Genomic DNA, 18,966 nt, shown 5'->3' with positions numbered 1-18,966 from the left:
CTATAGCAACACTGAAAAATTGGAGCTGCCAAGTGGAGAAGAAGATTTAAAGGGACCACAATGTGATGGGTGGTCACTGCTGCACTCCTCTGCTCCCAAAGGCCATGCCCTCTCCTTGGCAGACACTGGCTGCTGCCACCCACATAAGAGAGTCTTGGGCAATTTTTGTGTTTGTTGCTGTTATTCCCGAAGGGACTGTGCTGAAATACACAGCTCCCATCCCCTGCTTTAGCTGTAACTCACTTAAAGTGAGAGTTCATTCTGCTAGGCATCAAATGAGAGAAAAATTCAGAAGTTTGCTTGACTAAATGAAGTTGCAGGGCCTGCTGATGGTGCCCTGTACTTTGGGGGAAGAATCCATTATGGTCTTTGTTTAACTACACTTGAAATGAGGCCTTGTGGACTACAGCACCCCTGGCACCTGGACCAACCACAAAAATGGATCCTACATAGCATCACCTTTGGGTACCATGATAAGAGCCCAGCCAAAACCTACACACTGCAAAAGTTGAAGGATGTTCTCTTCAAGCACAACTTTTGGTCTGGGATCAGCCCTTATTTATTTATTTGCTTATTTATTTATTTCTTGTGTCCTGACAAAGTTAAAGCAGGAAGTTTCCTGGACAGGGAATCTGTGTAAGCACCTGCCTGGAAGCAAGCATTCAGACAGGGGAGGTGATACTTTTGGAAAAGAGAAAGAGATGCTCTAACACCTACCTGCTTGCCCCAGAGCGTGATTAAAGGCTCATTTTGTAACATAACTGTTCAATTAATGGCTTTGTTCTTCTCACAGAAGGACACTCCATCTCCTCTCACCAAGGAGAGGCTCCAGCCTTCCTGGCCTGTACAGAATAACCACCCTGCCAGGCTGTGGAGGTATCAGTCTTCCCAGACATAAACCTAGTTTATCCTAGATTTTCTTCAGCCGTAGAAACTTTCACCAGCACTGCTCTCTGCTTCTATTTCACTTGTTCCTGTGGCTTCTTCAGAATTACCTCTTACAGCCCTCCCTTCAATGCTTGTGCTTTTGGATTAGGTTAGTTTAAAAGTCCTCTCACAGGACCTTCTGGCAAAGTGGACATGCCTCTCCTGCAAGGGGGAATCCCAGAGTTATGGAAGCAATTCCTACAAGAATGACACACTGCCAAATTTTTAGCCCACAGTGCAACTGAAACTCAAATTCCCTTGTGTGGAAGGTCCAGCAGAAGGTCCCAGCCACTGGGATCTGGGTTAGTCTGGGCACACATCTGCACCAAAATGTCTCCACTGGCTTTGTGAGAAGCTGAGACTCCTAATCCAAGCTCTGATGCTGGATGCCTGAAGTAAGGTTGTGTGAGATGGATCAGCTTTACATTGTTTGTCTCATCCCAGCCCTCCCAGGCCTGTTAAAGGAGCAGCTCCACAAGAGCCAGGATAGAAACAACATTATAGAGCTTGACTGTACTCTCATCATGGGCTGGCCACACTGTCTAGCCATGATCTTCAGTTTTAAATAACATCAAATGGGAATTCTGGCACAAAATCCAAAATCCTCACACTTTCATTCATCCTGGCATATGAGTTTCTTGCCCATACTCTCATTATGGTCCCATAGTTATAACTCACTTTTCATACATGAATTTCAAGAAAGGGACAGGAAGGAATTACCTACAGGAATTACCTTTGATGAGGTAGAAAGCACTATTTGTTCTAATATTTTTTTAAGGTATCAATGTATTCTTTTCTGAAGTTCTATCTACTGTGATATCTGCAGTAGGGCATTCTGTATCCACCACCAAAATGGGTACAAGGTGTTATTTCAGTGTTGCTTATACTACTAAGCCTAAAATTATGTAAATTTTTCCCCCCTCTTTTCAGTGCTAGCATAAATTAACCAGACATCACATTTACGGAGTCTGGCCAGTTTTTGTGTCAAATGCCAGGGTCTTTAAGAAACTTGGAAAAAGTTTCCAGCTCCTCCTGCTACCAGAACCATGTGGTCCAAGACGTGGCCCTTAATTCACAGAGAACAGGAGCCAGTCTGCATGGAAAAAATCCAGAAATCTGTGCTATTTTCTCACCTCCAACAAAGCTGAAGAGGAGAGACACATGAAAATATTTGCATGACTTGCTTAGCTATTACATTCACTATTGGGTATCACTATACTGGTACCAAATTAACTTTGGAAGACAAGAAAATTCCAAGATATTCACAGAAGTCTATTTAGTGTCTGAAAAATATCATAGTGAATCCCAGAGGGCCGTCAGAAATATTTCTACTTAATTTTCTTTTTCTACAGAGAATACACACCTAATAATTGTTTGCTAAAAGAGAAAAAGAATTTCCTCCAAAGCAATCAGAATGATCAGGCATTTAAGGGGAAGATGAATAGTGAAGATAGACATCTGGTGGCTTCCTTGGAAAATTTCTTATTTATTCCTAAGTGTTACAGGTATTGAAAGTTATATCCTTGAAGTGGGGGAAGAAAATTTATATATCCAGTTAAAATTACCTACATTAAAGGCCTGAATTGAACATGTGTGCATAAATGGAAGATGCAGGCAAAGGTTCTGGTCTCAGAACTAACTCCATGGGCACACATGGCAAACAGGGCAGTTAATCCCAGCCTAATACAAAATGTTACATCATTGCCCACTCACATGGTCATTGGCCCTTTGTTGGACTCAAATAGAAGAAAAAGCCACAGGCACAGAAGAATCTGTGTCTGGTCACCATTACCTGAAGGACAGAAGGGCAGGAGAATAACCCCAGGCATAAGCCCAGAGAGGCCAAGACACAAAACCAGACAAAAGCAGTACAAAACATGAAGAACAGCAAGAAAGCATCCTTTAAACACAAGGGGAGTCAAATAAGGAAGACAAAACCCAAGGGAAGAGTTTATTCTCTGTTCAGCAGAAGGGGAAAGTTAATTAAGTTGATGCTTTGAAAAGTGGTACAGAACTAAACATCTCTTTTATCCACGAATGAAAACAAGGCAAGCTAGTGAGCAGAAGGCTCTCACAACTAATACCAGTGAACATGTTTTAGATAAAAACATTTAGCAGAAGTTTACTTTGGTTACTGATGCTTATAGGTTTGTGATAGTCCTTTTCCTATGTTTTGATGTGCCTGGAGCTCTCTTTTGACTCAGGGCTATCACTAGACCCACTACAGGAGGTTGAAAGAAGAACCTAGAACAACCACCATGGGCAATTACTGCTGAGAGCTCAGGGAAGATGTGACTTATGCCAGTCTTGGAAAAGGGCAAGTGCAGTGGCTCTGTTTAAAATGAGGAAGAGAACTAGAAAAAAAAAAAAAAACAACACAAGCCAATTTACCATCCATCCCTGAGAATGTTTTAGAAGCAATAATCCCACCAGCATTTTGTAACTGTTTGAAAAACAAGAATGGAATTGCAAATAAGAGTTATTTGTCAAGAATCAAGTCAAACTAGTTTGGCATCCTTCTGTGACAGGGCAACAGGCCTTGCAGATAAGGAAAGCCAAACTGGATCAATTTCGGGGCTGTGTCACACAGCACTGTCAGAGGCAAACTCAGGAAACCTCTGAGGCCAGCAAAACTGGCTGGGTCACTGCTGGGAGTTAGCAGTGGGTCACTGTCCCCTTGGGAAGATGCATCACATCAGGACTGCAAAGACTCAGTTCAGGGGTTATTCAGCATTTCATTATGAATAAGTAAAATGGTTATTTAGGATGTAACATCAGCCTGGAGGTTATAAGCAATGCTGGGGAGAGGACTAAAATTCTAAACCAGGCAGACAAGAGAGAAAAAAGGATCTAAAAACCAAATGAACTTTTATAAAAATGAGAACAAGGTGCTACACTTCATCAGGATTAATCAACAGCTCATATCTGGAATGGGGAATGGCCCATTAAGTGGCACTTCTATGGTGAAGCTAGGGAGTCACAAGCTGAAATTGGTTTATAATATTCTCTCCCCCCAAAAATACAATTATACTGGAACGTAAAAAAAGAAGTGCAAGAGCTTAGGCTGACTTCAGCACAAGGCCTGAGCTGCAGTGCTGTGTCTGGTTTGGTCACTGCAGTACTAGGAGCTGTCAGAGACACCAGCAGCAGCAGAAATAACCACTTTTAAATGGCAGCCAGGAAGCACAACCAAAGCCCCTGGAAAACTTCATAATAATGAGGATGGCTCTGGGATGGATTTCCTGCAGAAGACAGGGGAATATTTAAGCCTGCAGGTATAAGTTAGACATCATTTGGGAATGGCATTGGGATAGTGGCCTTGCATAAAGACAAGGGAAGAACTGAGCAATTTCTTATTGATACCTTTCCCTGTCCCTTCTCTTCTAATTCTGTGATTAAGAATAATTTTGTTGCCCAGGCAGTCACTCCAGCTCTCTCTGTTGTAATTCCAGCACAAACACAGATATCCCTGGAAGAAATTCATTGCCCTTGTGCAGCATCTGAAATTCAGACTAATTATTTCTCCTCCCTCAGCTATCAGGGCAAAGGAAATGTTTTTTCTCATTTAAACAAGCACGATGTCAGAACATTCCCATTCTGGGGTGGGTCACTGATAAGGCAATTCAGAGACATTTGGCTGCAGGGCAGCTGGCAGGGCCCACAGTTTCTTCATCTGCCTTTAAACAAGTAAACCACAACCTTGCCAATGAATTGAGAGCTGAGAAGCTGGTGCACTATTTGACATTTTAGCCCATAAACAGAATAAATTCTATTCTCTTTTTTTATGACAGCCATCTCAATCCTGAGGAAGGACTGAAAATAAAATCACCTTATACTTACCTTGTCCCTCATGCTATGAGATAATGATTCACCTTTGCTTGATGGCTCAGGATTTTCTTTAAACACTAAGTCAGAGGTTTGGCAAAGGGAAAAATCTCCCTCGTGAAATGACCAATTTGTTCTTGGCATCATTGCTTGACAAGTTCCCTATCTTAGAGCTTCCTGGAAAACCCTTCAAGAGTCTGACCACAAGCTGAACCTTGGTCAGACTGTGAAGCTATTAATGCACACAGATGTCCCAGCAAAGTCCATGTGACACTGCCAAACAGGGATGTGGCTGCAAACAGGGAGCATGATGGAAATTTAACACTAAGATCCTTTAGTGTAGGAACAAGCTGACGCCAAGAGGCCTCTTTCACCACAGTGTAAGATGTGAGAAAGAAGCCAGGCTCCAAGCTGACTCCAAGAGGCCTCTTTCACCACAGTGTAAGATGTGAGAAAGAACCCGTCTTGATCAGTTCTCCAAAAATCCACTGAAGCCAAGTATGACAAGCATCTTTAAACACTTTCAAGAGCTTAGAACATTTTCAATTATGCAGGAGGGGCTGTGTCAAGCTGTTGTGACATGAAGGTCAGTTCAGACTTTTCCAAGAAAAAGTAAGAACCACTGGTAAAATACCAGTTTTTCTAGTTTATTTATGAGGTTTGCATGGGACTAATGGAAATCCAGCAAAATTGTGCTGGACATGGGGTCAATTTACAGCATAGGCAAGGGTTGTGTGCTCTGAATGCCACTGGGGATGAAGCTGAGCTATTTGCCTTGCTACTGCCAATCTTATCCCTGTCTAGGAAGACATAGGCATGTCATTATTTACTTGCTTTACTTGTGTGTAAAAATCCTTTCTCGAATTTATGTGTTTGGGAAGAAAGTGTTGGTTGATATTTTAAGTGCTGGGATTTGGGCAGATTATTCCATGGCTACCAAAACCAGAGTGACTGAAGACAGGCAGTTCTCTGCACAGCCTGTGCTTACAGAAAGGGCAGGTGGGGAGAGCTCATTATTGTTTAGGAAAGCTATTGACTTCCTAGGACGTGGTTCAACCTTCCATGTGTAAAATTGTACATAAAACAAATGTGCATCATACCAGCTGTCAAAAGGCATTTAAACATTGTTCAGGTCCTGCTTCGGGGCAAGCCCAGATTGTGGAATTGTGCATCAGTTATATTTAGTGCTGCTGGCTGAAACCAGACACGGTTCACAGGCTGGATGCTGTGTTACAGTCCAGGATGAATGCAAGAGCTGCTTAGGCAAGAAGCCTTGTGTAACAAATTTAGTGCATGGATGAAGTTCTGCTCTTTAACCGAGGAAATAAAATAGCCCACAATGCCCAGAACTTTGAGACAAGTTTTAGCAAGGCAGGTGGCCTCCATGAAAGCCTGGAATTTAGGCAGTCACAAACATTGGTAACTGTGGGCTTTGTCCTGAAGTTTGTGTCTCTCCCCAGACCCCACATTAAAGTGAAAAGTTTCCAGGTGAAACTGCATGGTCATCTTGACAGGCTGCAGTCAAAAGATTAATAGATGCAACCTCACTAAACCTGTGGACTTTAAAGCCTATTGGAATTAATGCAAAGGAAGATGCTGTTTCATATGGTTCAATGCAGAAGCCACACAAAACAACAGATTTTGTTAATCTTGGTTGCCTAAATTAACTTAACAAAAGTTAGTGGAGATTTAGTATTAAAAGCTACTTTCTGTTAGCAGATCTGTCCATTAATTTGGACAAGATGAAACTCTCTTATAAAGAAAAGCTCCTACACTTTCTATTTTGTAGAAAACTCCCATAGATGAATATCCTTATACACATCAAAATGTCATGTTATAAACACTTTTAGCACTTAAAGCTGGATAGAAGCTGTGTTTTTCTCTTTCTCTAACAATTCACATGGGTCCCTAACTGCACAAAAATCCCAGTGATGGGTTTCCTTCATTTGTCTCTCTGTGTTGCCCACATTTTCTGCCTGTGTTGCTTTTGCATAGCCAAATACTTTATGGACTTTAGGAATAAAATAAAATAATTGGGTAAAAAGAAAGTTTTAAAAGAAAAGCATCAATTCTTAGAAAACATCTAACAATGAGATGTAGCTTGGGGCTGAGGCTACCATTCTGTTTGCCTGAGCATGAACATTAAGTGCAGCTATTAATGCACACAGAGAATATTCAGATCCCTCCACACCTAAACAAGAAACTGAACATTGTTCTCCCTTGAAATCTGCATCCTGCTTGCTCTGTGGAAGGGTCTAACTTGCATCACCAGCCAGCAGTCTTTCCAGCTGATTTGAACACTCAAATAAAAGTGAAGAGATGAAGAATAATGGGAGGGTTGCCAGTCCTGCCCCATTTTCAGACTCTCTTGACAAAGAGAACAATCTATAGTTTTGTCACTTAAATTTTGCAGAAAGGTGCAGTGTCACTTACTGTGATTTAAACAGCAAAAGGTGCTCAAGGCTAATGGAGACAAGCTGATGTCTTAGCAGGCTTTCAGAAAGTTCATGGTTCAGAGCAGGAATCAAATGATGACAGCCCTGACTGTGAGGAAGGAAAAGTGTAGGCAGATCAATGTAAAAATAGATATCTGCAGATATTTGCATTTCTTTTATCATGGTATCCATGCCTGGAAGTCTTCTTCTTATGCTTTAAGTCACTTTTTAAACTTCAAGTGTTTAGAGGTGTTGAAAATATCATCTCTGCCACTTCCCAGCTCTACAAAACCACAGCTGGAGCAGCAAGATGGAGTGGGAAGGTTAAGGAATATCCACATGGAGATTAAACTGCAAACCCATAGAAATGAGTACTATGCTTAAAACTGGAGTAACAGGCCAAAATATTTCACATTGTGATTTTTATTTAATAAATTGACAATACCTAAAGGTATGATGACCCCTGGCAGTGCAATTGACATCATTTCTCTGGCCCAGACAGCTTTTAGTGCAGTCACAAAGCAAGAGGCACCATGTCATGTAGAAATAAAATGTCTCAGGGAATAAAACAGGACAAGGTGCGGAGTGAGAAGGATGCATGAGTGTTCTGATGACCCCATTATAATTGTGGGTAACAGTTTGGATATAACAGGAACTTTTTGGATTTTGAGGAGAAAAAAATGCACATCTTGTAGGAGGCACAGCAGCAGATTTCCAGCAGCAGGAACAGGTCAAGAGCATCATCCTCATGTTTGCTCTGCCCCTGTCTCCAGCAGGTTTTGTCCAGTGCATCCCACTGCCTGTTTGCAAAGGGACAGCAAACAGCCATTCTCTGGCCAATATAAACTCCTGTCACTCTCTTCAGCCATCTCTTGACTAGACTGAAGGTTCCCAGTCTGTACACTGCCTCTCTTTGTCCTAGTTCCTTTGTCAGCACTTTATATGGTTCTGCTGTATTCTTGTTCTCTATGCAAATGGTCTTGAGTCTTGCCACTCTGTCATACTAAACCTGATTTTACATATTGAAATTCTTCAAAAGTTTCTTTTCACTTGCCCAGAACAGAATTGCTGGGTGCAATTCTCACACCTCCCTGCCAATGTTTTTTCAGAACATATTTGCTGCTCTCCTGTCATTTGGGTGGTTTTGAACAAGAATTATTACAGAACAGTAATTGAATGAAAAGGGAATAGGTACGGTGAACTTTAAAAGAGCATGCAAAAATCTCCACTAGGAAAATCCTGCTTGCATTGGAGCTTCTGCAGACTGAAAGGAATCTTAAATTTTTCAGATTCTGAGGAAGAAAATGAGAAAGTTATTCCCTTTTCCCCATCTAGCCCCCTCCTGGCTGGGTCAACAGCCCAATTCTATCCTGTGTTTCACTTCCCCAGTTCCAACAAAGTGAATCATAAAGTAGAGGTGCAGCAAAACGACTGAAGGAATTCCAAATGGTCAGGTTTTCTTTTGTCCAAGCCAGTGTCTGGGCAATCACCAAGGGAAAAATTCATGAAGATCTATTGGTGTTTCCATCTGGCAAACGTGACTGGGTTCTTGTCTACACCTGTAACAAGCCAGTGAGATTACACCAGCCTGGGGGACAGTCCATAGAATAATTCAGAATAATTCAGAATAATTCATATGAAACTGAGCTGTTCTGGGACTTCCTCCAAGTTCTGCAACAGGAATGTTCATTTTTAGGTAAAAAGGGGTCCTTCCACACAATGTCTTCCCTGGGAATGAGATGCTGATGCTGCTCACACCACAGGCACTCGCTCCATGGTAAATTGGTGTCACTCATTGCTCTGGCAGTGCTACCAGCTGGACTAAAGGGGCTGCTGACCTGGGGAGTATCAGCCTCCACCTGCAGGGACTACAGAGTCACCAGATTGAGGGGCCTGGAGTTCCCTGAGAAATCCCTGGGATTAGAGGGAGGGCAGTGCCAGAATGGAAGAGAGAACAGAGGTTGAAAGGGAGATGAGAGAGAAGACAGGTCCAGAGCAAAGCAGGGGAACAAAGCCAAGCTAGAACAAGATGGGGACAAGCCAAGTGCAGCAAAAGCCAAGGAGCTCTGAAAAGCCATTGTGCTGCAGCCAGGACCAGCTGAAGCCCTCCAAAGGAGGCTTTGCTCCCAGCAATCCTGAGAGTGCTCTGCCATGGATAAGGACTGCTGCCCCTTCCCACTCTCTGGGAGGGGAGCTGCAGCTGAATGGATAAGGACTGCTGCCCCTTCCCACTCACTGGCTTTGCCAAGCAGCCTGAAATGAGCAGTGCCAGTGCTCCATGCTGTGTGAATGGACTTAGTGAAAAAACAGCACAGCTGCTCCTCAAGGGGATTTGGAAAAATAACATCAGAATCCTCTCTCCCCTTCACACTGGGCTTCTGTGCTGGCCTGTATGCTGGTCACACACAGAAGGGCATGCTGTGCTTCTCGGTGTGCAGGGATTGTTTTTCCCAGCTCTGGACAGGTTTGGGAAGCACGCAGGTCCCTGTGGTGCTCCCCCAGCTGCTGTTTCCCTACCTACAGCTGCAGTGGCAGAGCAGTAGTTGTGTTTCCTCTCTTATCCACTTCCAGCTAAGTCACACCAATTTATTTACACAAGCATGGCCACAGGCAGAAACTTTCTTCCAAATTCAGCTGAAGAGATTTTTACCTTCAGATGTCCCATCCCCTTCCCAAGCCAGGTCTCAGTGTTGGAATCATTTGAGACAGCTCCAAAGCACATCAGACAAACTCCAAGCACCTCCTCACAGTGCTCAGCCTATTTCAGACTTGTGAGTGGATGCAGTATCTTACAATAAAGGGGGAGAGGTTAGGATGAAACAATCTCAGCTTTCAGGTACAAAGGTCTTTCTTCGTGCCTGACACAGAAGGAGCAGTTCTCAAAGGCAGCTACAAGGGAAAACCAAAACATTTGGAGTTCAGTCCATCACAGGATGGACCAAATATGTGTGACCTAATCCCTGTGTTTCACTTGAAGCAAAAAAAGTCACAGTCTCCTGAAGAAACTTCTTGGCATTGCATGGAGCTGTCCTCCAGTGTAATGCTGAGCAGTTGCAGGTGGCAGCATTTGGCACAGCTGGAACTGGCCAGGCTGCCCTGTCATACCCTGATTCTCCTTTTCACTCTGTCCATCTGACCTGCTAAAGTAAAACTACTCAGAAATTCACTAGGTTAAGAATGCCCAGGGAAGGAAAGGAAGAAACCAAACATTTTAATTAAAGAAAACACTCTTCTGCAGGATAGCAGAAGGCTCAGCACTGAGATATAAACTGGTTTGGTCCAAGAACAGCAGATGTGTAGCTCCTCATGACACACACCCCATTACAGCTGACAGAACTACAACGTGCCTGGAGGTGGGCACAGCACAAACAAACAGAAAGGACTTCATCATCTTTAATACACAGGCAAAGCCTACAGAGACTACAGTGTCATGTCTCAATGTAACTGGGTAAGTTGCCACAGACTTATGTTCATATTAAAGACAAAAAACAGCTGCATGTGTCTCTAGGGCACTGTTCTCCAAAATTATCTTGGGGAGTTACACTTGGCAAATTTTGATTTAAAAATCAAAGTAGGTACATTTTCCCCCTCACCCTAATATCAAGTAACAGATGTACTGAATTGAGCCTTTACTGGCAATCCAGCTGATGTGAAAAGAGGGTACTTTTAAAAAAAGATGCAGAACAGACAAATACATCAGACACAGACCCCAGTTTCATCAGTACATTGGGACAAACATGCTTGCCACATGAACTCCATAAAGCTGTATTTTATACAGCTGCATTTTAAAAACTGCTGGACAGGTGAGTCTCCTCAGGGTCTCCAGGATTCAGTTCAGTAGATTGGCAGATATGCAGTCACACAGATTTCTCTTTTCCACCTGAAGAAGCAGAGTTTCTGTCTGTAAGAGGGAGGAAGAACATCGTCAAAAAGCAAATGTCAGCATTGTAAAACTAATGAGTTCCCAAAGAAAAGTCCATTTTATTTTTATTCTCCAGTTTGGAAGTAGTGGTATGAGGTCAGGGCACCTCACAAATACCACAAATCCCTCCTGGTGTAACCAGCTACCATAGACAGGCACAGAAAAAAGGCATTATGAACACTACCAGCTCTAAATGCCAATCAAACCCATCTTGACCTGCCACTTCTGTATGAGATGGAGCTGCCATGTGATTAAAGGCTGTGTTTAAAAGCTGTGTTATCCATTGACCCTCCTCAGCTAAAGGCACCTAGAGCAGAGCTGGACTGAAGCATCCTGCTCTGCACTTGCCTTCTTTGTGCAGGAAAAGCCATCTGCTGCCCAAGCTTTCTTTTCCCCCAGATGATAAATCTCAGGAAAAAAACACAACCCTGCGGTTTTATATTAAATCACATATCACTTTTGATTGTTTCAGCTGCCCTGCAAAGCTGAAAAGATCTGATCAGACTTTGCTAATCATTGAAAAGACACTCAGTCACCACCTTCTCACCACCTCACTGACATCATTTGCCATGCTTTGAATAAGGGAGGTGGACAGCATGCCAACATTTTTGCAGCTGAGCCCCAAGGCTGCTTACCATCTTATATATCTTTAATAACATTTTCAAGCCTTTCTTTTTATTTTCAGGGACACATCTAGCTCACTGTGCTTTAAACATTCTAAACAACCACAGAGAGTTTATGAAGCAATAAAGAGCAGTGATTGTGGTGGGAGCAGCTCCCTCCCAGCAGCACAAGGCTCCTCTCCCCACTTCATGGTCACATGTGGCACTTTGGCTGAGTGGTGAACCACAGATATTCCCAGAAAACACTGCCCAGAGTTAATTCTCACTGCCAAAACAACTACGCCAGCCTGCTCTGAGGGACCAGCAGCAACAAAAAAAACAGGAGAGAGGGGTAAACAGATGTGCTATGTGTAGAAATCAGCCTGTCAGAAGTGGTCTGTGACCCTTCTGATGCAGCCAGCCTGACAATTAGTGAGGGACCATCACACCAGGGTAGGTGACAAAAACCTTTTGGTACTGGAAAAGGAAGGAGATCTGGTCTGTGGCTTCATGAAAGGGTCTGTGACCTCTGCTAGAGTCAGTTTGCTTTGAGCCACCATGCAGACCAACCCAGGGCCAAATGAAGTGTGAAAGCTCTTGAGCAATATTCTTGTGCAATAAAATTATACACAGGCTTCCCCTGTACAGAACTGCAGGGTAAGATGTGCAGGAGGAATTAAATGAGAATTTCCTCTTCAAGCTTTTGGGAATCCCTCCCCCTCCAACACAGTTAGGAGCTGCTTAGTCATCATCTAACAATCTTGCCTGCAAACAAAGGAAATTAATGTCTCCAGTGGGAATATTAACAAAGGGAATTGTATTTTCAGGGACAGGAATATTTACCCCACAAAGGAGCAAAACAGACTAAAACAGTCAAATGTGAAATATATGTGGCTGAAACCAGTGGTCCTAAAGCCCTTAGTTTGCATTAAATTGTGACACAGCTGAATAATAAAAGTAAGAATCAAAATACCCTAGAAGACAGTTCCAAGAAGACCTCAGCTATTAAATATTTCCATGTCTTTTAAGGATGTAGGCAGAATTCCTAGCTGAATGACTGGAATAGGCCTGTTCTAGTCATGGGGAACTGAAGGATTTCAATATGAATTTAATTATTTAGATTTTAAAGTGATAAGGAGGTGATAGGTTTGTTTTCATGGGAATATATCACATTTTCAGGCTTGCTGTCAAATCTACAAGTGTGAAAGCCAATAATAGGCCATCCATCTCAACTGAATTTTTTTCTATCCTCATGTTATCTCTTTGGCTGTCTTTAATTTTTATTTTTTAAAAACTATTAAAACACAGTTGCTATCTTTGGGGTTCTTAATGCTACTTCTGCTTTGGATATCTGTGTTTTACAGTTTTTCTCCTGGTCTGCAAGCTGAAGGTTTAATGAAGGTCACCACTATAGCCAGATACCCATAGAAAACTTTAAGAGATTTTGCATCAAGATGTAGAAATTCTGATGAAAAGTTCAAAGGTTTGTAGTAGGAAGAGGCGTGCTAAAACCACTTCACAGCACAATCTGAACATCTTGTTTGGGCTGCATAAAGTGCTCAGCAGATTCATTAGCAAGATTTCTTCATGAAGCCCAAAATATATTTGACCTGTAATTATTGAACAGATTTTGTTTAGCTGTAAATGTGCTACACACCAATCTGGTTCTGCTGGAATGTTTGTTTATTTTTTTTGTAGTGTGTCACAATTCAAGGCATCTTCCTTCATGCACTTTTATTTTCACCTAAACATCAAGGACCCTGCTTGAAGTAACCTCAAACCATTCCTCAAAGACAACAGTTCACAGGCTTTGACCTGTGAACAACCTTGACCATAAATCAGAAAAGCAGAAAGGTTTCAGTGCCTTCTGTTGAACAATCTGTGCAGGAGTGTATCTCTAGCACTCAAAGGGTACACAGGAGGTGGGGACAAAGCCACCTTCCTGGGACAGCACCATCTGACAGCAGCTGGGACACAGGTGGGCACAGACTGCAGGCTGCTACAGCAAGAGACACATCCAACATCCCCACAGAAGGGAGGTACCAGCCCTGGCAGATTCTGCACACTGACTGCAAGCCAGACGAGTTTCATTCCCTATGCTGTTCTACTTTGTGGCATTTTTCATCATTATGAAATCAGAGAAATGTAAAAACTCTCTATGGATCATGTTTCCTCCCTTAGTTTCTCCCCGGGGATAAAAGCAAATGCAGGGGAGTATTTTATTTTAGTAGGCTTTTTGTTTGAGCTGGCTCTTTCCTTTTGGGTTATAAATATAAATTATACTCTCACCTTACTCCCCCTGACATAAAAACAAAGGTGTGTGCTCAGCATTTGGAGTGAGAAAAGCAGCACTAATGGCTCTAATTTGGCAAGAGAAGGATAGTCAGTTCACACTTCCCTATACTTTCTATCGTACATCAATACTTTGGGGTATTGATATATATTGATATATCAATTGATATATTGATATATCAATATCGATACTTTGGGGTATTGACACCCCAAACCAGAAGAATTCCACTGATTATTGCATAGACAGGTGGAATGTAATTAACCAGCCTCACCTTGAAACACAGGACAGCACAGTTCACAGAGTGTGCAGAATCCATCCACCTTACCTAATTTTATGCACCAAATTTTCTTTTATATTGGGGGAAAAAAAGACATTAAATGTTTCCTTACCCTTGTGTCTAGATTATATGCTGTCTTCTTCAAATCCTGCAGAGCTCTCTGCATGAACTCAAAGGCATGGCAATCAACACAGGGGCGGCCTAGGAGAGCATTCAGTAGAGAATCATGACTGTATGGCATGAAGAATTAACTAGAAGGAGCAAACAGTGATTTTGAGTATCAGGAAGAGCTACAGAAAAGAGTCCACAGGGTAAGTACTGATGCTGGCACTCCTGAACAACCCAGGTAATTTTAATTGGTTCACTGTGTTGGTTCGCCCAGTCTCTCAATTATAAAAGAATTACTTCAAATTTACATTAATATTTTTCTTCCTGCTACATTGCTGTTCCACATACTCATTGTATGGAAACTTTAAACCCTTAACTTGAGCCTTTCATTTTGCTCCACTAACCCTGGGTACATTTTCAACCTTATATTCAGATTTTTCAGAATTTCTGTCTGAAAACATGAACCTGTTCCCTAGAAAAAACTTGTCTCCTAGTCTAACAAATGCGAGCTCTAAAAAGCAAACTAATAAAATAAAACCAACTACAATATCATAAAGGCAGACCACTTTGGCTTCTAACTTTGAATATCCACAGCTTTGCCCAAGCAAATGCCCTGTTATCAGCAGGCATTGCTGGAAAGCAGAACTGCTGCAATCTGGATTTATTGGGGTGTTTAAGGGAGCATTCCCAGATTGAAATACTCAGACTGAAGGCCACAAGGCTTTCTTTGCTTTGTTCACCATGTAACACTGCCCTCACAGACAGCAGTACTGAGACAGAAAATTCAGACAGGACCAAACACCCTGAGCTCATCAGGCTCTCCTGCTCTCATTTGCCTGTGCCTGGCTGACAACCTCACCAGAAATACTGCACAAGAGAGAAATTCTCAGCCCAGCTTCAGTTTGCTCTTTGGGTTCTGCTGTGAATGAAAGGAGGAACTCCAGGCTAATGCTGGGGAATGCTGCTGTGTCTGTGTCCTGTCTGTAAGCCCATTTTGGAAACACTGGGTGTTGGACTGCACGTGCCTCTGACACGCTGGACAATGAGCTTCCAGCTCACAATCTGAGTGCTAACAGCAACCAGGAATTCTGCCTGCTGGACAAAGGGAGCCTGCCAAATTCTTTAACTGGCTAAGAAAAAAAAATCTATATATAAAACCCTTACATTAAACAGTATTAAAAATGTGCTCCATCATTGTTGTACCATCACCCAACTTCAGTGCTACTGTATTTACTGGGCAAAAGGAGAGGATAGCAGTTTTTCACATCAACAACTTGATGGAAGGACCTGTCCATTATGCTTATAAAGTAAAATAAACTCAACACAGATCAGCAAAGGAGAATTAGATGGTTGAAGGCCCCAGTACTAGGTATTGACAAATGCTTTATTGGCATCTTCACTGTGATTTTTTAAAATAAAAATTCATTACTTTAAAACAACAAGCATTCTCAAGAACAAAATATAATGAACAGACAATGTCAGTTGAAAAAGAACAAGTCTCAGTAATGCCTCTGAAAAGCAAACATGGTGATTGCTGGCATAGAAAGGGCTAACAAAGGACCAAAGATAAGGTGCGGAACAGTGGCAGATTTCAGCAAAAAAGCAAGAGACAAAGATAAGAGTGAAGAGCTTTGGATGCAGGAGCAAAACAGCACTGGTAGATGATCAGGCTGTGGTTTTAAAACAAAGTAGGCAAGATATATCCAAAACAGCTTGAATTATTTGGGCAAACCAGAGTCCTGCAACATGAGGCTGTAGGAGAAGACTGCAGGGTGGCACTTACTTTCAGCTGGTATGGCTGTTCCTGCTTCTTGGTCAGCTCTGACAGGCTCCGTGACAAGAAGTGCAACCACAAAAACCAAAGGAACTGTAAGGACAGCTCTCCTCAGAAGGCAGGGTGCCAGCATCTTGGGAATGGGTGCTTCTCTGCTTGTCAAGAGACATAAACAAGTTAGTGAGGAACCCTAGAGATACACAAGGGTTTTGTCACAAAGAAGTTCATGTCCATGATGGCTAAAGCATTGTCAGTCTTCTTCTGAAAGAAAACAAAACCCCAGAAGATCTAGAGCATGGAAAAGAGTTCTCTGTACCTTTCCAGAGTGTACATAAAACTCAGCTGGGAGAGAACATCCCTGCACTAGATAAGAAGTCCCTAGAGTGTCCTTGGTTTCATTTGAAGGCCAGGATGCCAGCAGCTTTGCCTGGTCTGTGACTTTTCTAACCACACAGTCACAGACATGAATTTGGAGAGCTGGTTCACAGTTATATTTTGAGATCAAAACTTCAGGAATTACAGAGAGAACCTGGAAACAAGGTCTTTGGCCTTTGTCTTGCTTTACTGCATCATCTTTTCAAAAGTAAAATAACTAAAGGTAATCACTAGCATTACAGAGCCCACTAATTATAAAAATGCCTTTATGAAAGTATTTGAAGGAAAATACTTTTGTTAAACCTCCACAAATTCATAGGTAGAATTTTTAATGGTAAATGTATCAAAACTCTGACCTTCTTTTTCCCCTCCTAATCTGGGTTTCAGGCCATTATTTGCAGCCATCCATTTGTTCCTGAGCACCACAGCCAGGCCACACCATGCCCAGACCTTGGTGCAACCTGGTCCAGCAACAGTTTTCCTTCACAGAGGCAAGTTTTTTATAAGTTTCAAATTAAGTATTTTCTTGACACAACAGGTGAACTGTTCAGAGCAAAAGGGACTGGCTCAAGTTGCAACTGCTGGTTAGAGGTCCCAATCCAAGCCTCAAGGACTCTGGCACACTGCTAGGGAGGTCTTTAGCCAAGTTTACCTTTCATTCCTATACATCAAAATGGATGAAACAGACTAAAATAAGACTAAGTTATGGCAATACAATAAAATCCACATAAAAAATTCCATTCAGCTAACTGTGGGAAAGCAGGACAACATCCTGCCTCTTTCTGATTTTCAAGTTGGTGCTTACTGAGCAAAAGATGTTGCATAAGAGCATTAGATCTGCATGTACTGAATGCAAGAGTACAGCACTCCCCAGAACAGATTGTATTTCACATTTAGAAAGGCAGTAGAGGGAGGCAGGAAAGGGAAGGGTTTTCCCCATTTTGCCACAAACCCAGAACAGAACAAGGCTGCCCTTCAATATGTGCAATCCACTTTTCAGACACAGCTAAAGTGAAGCTGCAAACTCTGTACGAACACTTGCAGCATGTGCACACCAGCAATTCACCCAGGGAAGGAGCAGCATTGTTCACATCCCCTCCCTGTGCACCTCAACCTAAACACAGGAGCAGGGAATGGTTCAGAAGCAAGAGATAAACCTGTACAAGTAGAGTCACAGATATACTTGAGCCCATGGCAACAAAAAGATAGGGTAATATAATTTCTATACCCTCATATTGGGCTTCCTGTCACACCCACTATTTAGATCTGATACGATCCCTTTTTTTTAATCTCTACAATCCCTAAAATAAAGAGATTAAATCACTACAAGTGGCTTGGGTTTTCTGTTTTAATTAATGGTGATTTGCAATCAAAACAAGTACAATCAAAAACATCAGTCTTTGCAATAAGATACAGCAGAGTGTCTCCAAGTAACAGTAAATTAGGACAACACCAGCCTCTTTTGGAAGCACCTGATGAAGTGCTACATAGGTTCAACAAAACAAAACAGACACACTGTTAAACTTTTTTGGGGGTACCTTACCCATCACCCACCCCAGAGTCAGCTCAGCTTTGTAGGTGAGCCCCACTACAAAACAACTGCTCCTCTAGTGCAGCAATCATCCTAAATCACGCCTAACTCCTGCCTCTTAGTTCTTGCATGGGAATTTGCAAGGAATAATCATGACAGGCTTCAAGGGTGGTCTCTCTCTGCAGTGCAGCTGGGAACAGAGACAGATCTGTGCACGGACTTCTATGAAAGAGAAAATCACCCCCTTTAACAAAGGAAAAAATATCAGTACCTGATCTTTCTCTTGTCTTTGTGATGGTTTCTTTGAAATGGCCGCTGCAAACTGCTAAGAGAACAAGTGCAGCATTTCTGAGCATGTGCACTGTCTCTTTTTAACCTTCTCTGAAAGAGGTTATTACTATGGGGAGATTTCTGCCATGGCAACAATGCAGAGCTCTGCAGCACGCAGCGCAGATTTAAAGAGGCACAGGCTGTGTAGCCCGGGTCTGGGGAAGGATGTTCTGCTCTGACATGCAGGATCCAGCAGTAACTCACCTGCTCTGGGTAAGGCTTTCAAAGCCAGGCCATTTGATTAATCTCTCTTGAAGTCTGCTGAGTGGTCTTCCTGAGGTCTGAGCAGCTGGATGGGGTGCCTGGTTCAAGCAAGCTGCTTCCCCAGAGCTTGAAAATCACCATGATGAACTACAGCTGCTTTTTTGGGAGATGAGGACAGAGCAGGGATTGCTCTCAGGAATTGCTCAGTGCACTGCCTGCCATTTGAATGGTTCTGAGTTATAGGGGGCATTGCCTGCTTTCCCAGGTGTTTCTGCCAGGAGCAGCTGCAGCCACCAAAACTCTGAGTGGGAGCTTGAGCCCAGACTCAGAACCCCTCTTTTCCACCCTGCACTTCCATCCCCT

The 18,966-nt window shown here is 42.6% G+C and overlaps 1 protein-coding gene across 2 annotated transcripts; it reads right to left on the bottom strand.

Annotated features, from left to right (window-relative positions):
• Window positions 1-10,560: 10,560 nt before the first annotated feature.
• LOC120509414 (neuropeptide-like protein C4orf48 homolog) lies at window positions 10,561-18,734 on the bottom strand. 2 transcript variants are annotated; one of them, XM_039723999.1, is made up of 4 exons: window positions 18,604-18,734; window positions 16,173-16,315; window positions 14,394-14,482; window positions 10,561-11,088 (listed from the first exon to the last, which is right to left on the bottom strand). In XM_039723999.1, the coding sequence occupies exons 2-4, from the start codon at window positions 16,294-16,296 to the stop codon at window positions 11,017-11,019; spliced, it is 285 nt and encodes a 94-aa protein (XP_039579933.1). In that variant the 5' UTR covers window positions 16,297-16,315; window positions 18,604-18,734; the 3' UTR covers window positions 10,561-11,016. The 2 variants fall into 2 exon arrangements, with proteins under 2 accessions (XP_039579933.1, XP_039579934.1); XM_039724000.1 differs by lacking the exon at window positions 18,604-18,734 and adding an exon at window positions 18,341-18,569.
• Between the last annotated feature and the right edge of the window lie 232 nt (window positions 18,735-18,966).

The sequence above is a fragment of the Passer montanus genome, unplaced genomic scaffold, assembly GCF_014805655.1.
Source record: "Passer montanus isolate IOZ18808 unplaced genomic scaffold, ASM1480565v1 scaffold51, whole genome shotgun sequence".
Taxonomy (NCBI): Eukaryota; Metazoa; Chordata; class Aves; order Passeriformes; family Passeridae; genus Passer; species Passer montanus.
The sequence above is the reverse complement of the archived record's forward strand: the minus strand, read 5'-3'. Positions and strand labels throughout refer to the sequence as shown.

What these genes read in the sequence shown, in the direction of transcription:
- LOC120509414 (XM_039723999.1), bottom strand. Translation starts at nt 16,296, where the DNA reads ATGCTGGCACCCTGCCTTCTGAGGAGAGCTGTCCTTACAGTTCCTTTG. An exon ending in AACAGCCATACCAGCTGAAA is followed by an intron (nt 14,483 to 16,172) that starts GTAAGTGCCACC and finishes ATGCTCTCCTAG; the next exon opens with GCCGCCCCTGTGTTGATTGC. An exon ending in CATATAATCTAGACACAAGG is followed by an intron (nt 11,089 to 14,393) that starts GTAAGGAAACAT and finishes TCCCTCTTACAG; the next exon opens with ACAGAAACTCTGCTTCTTCA.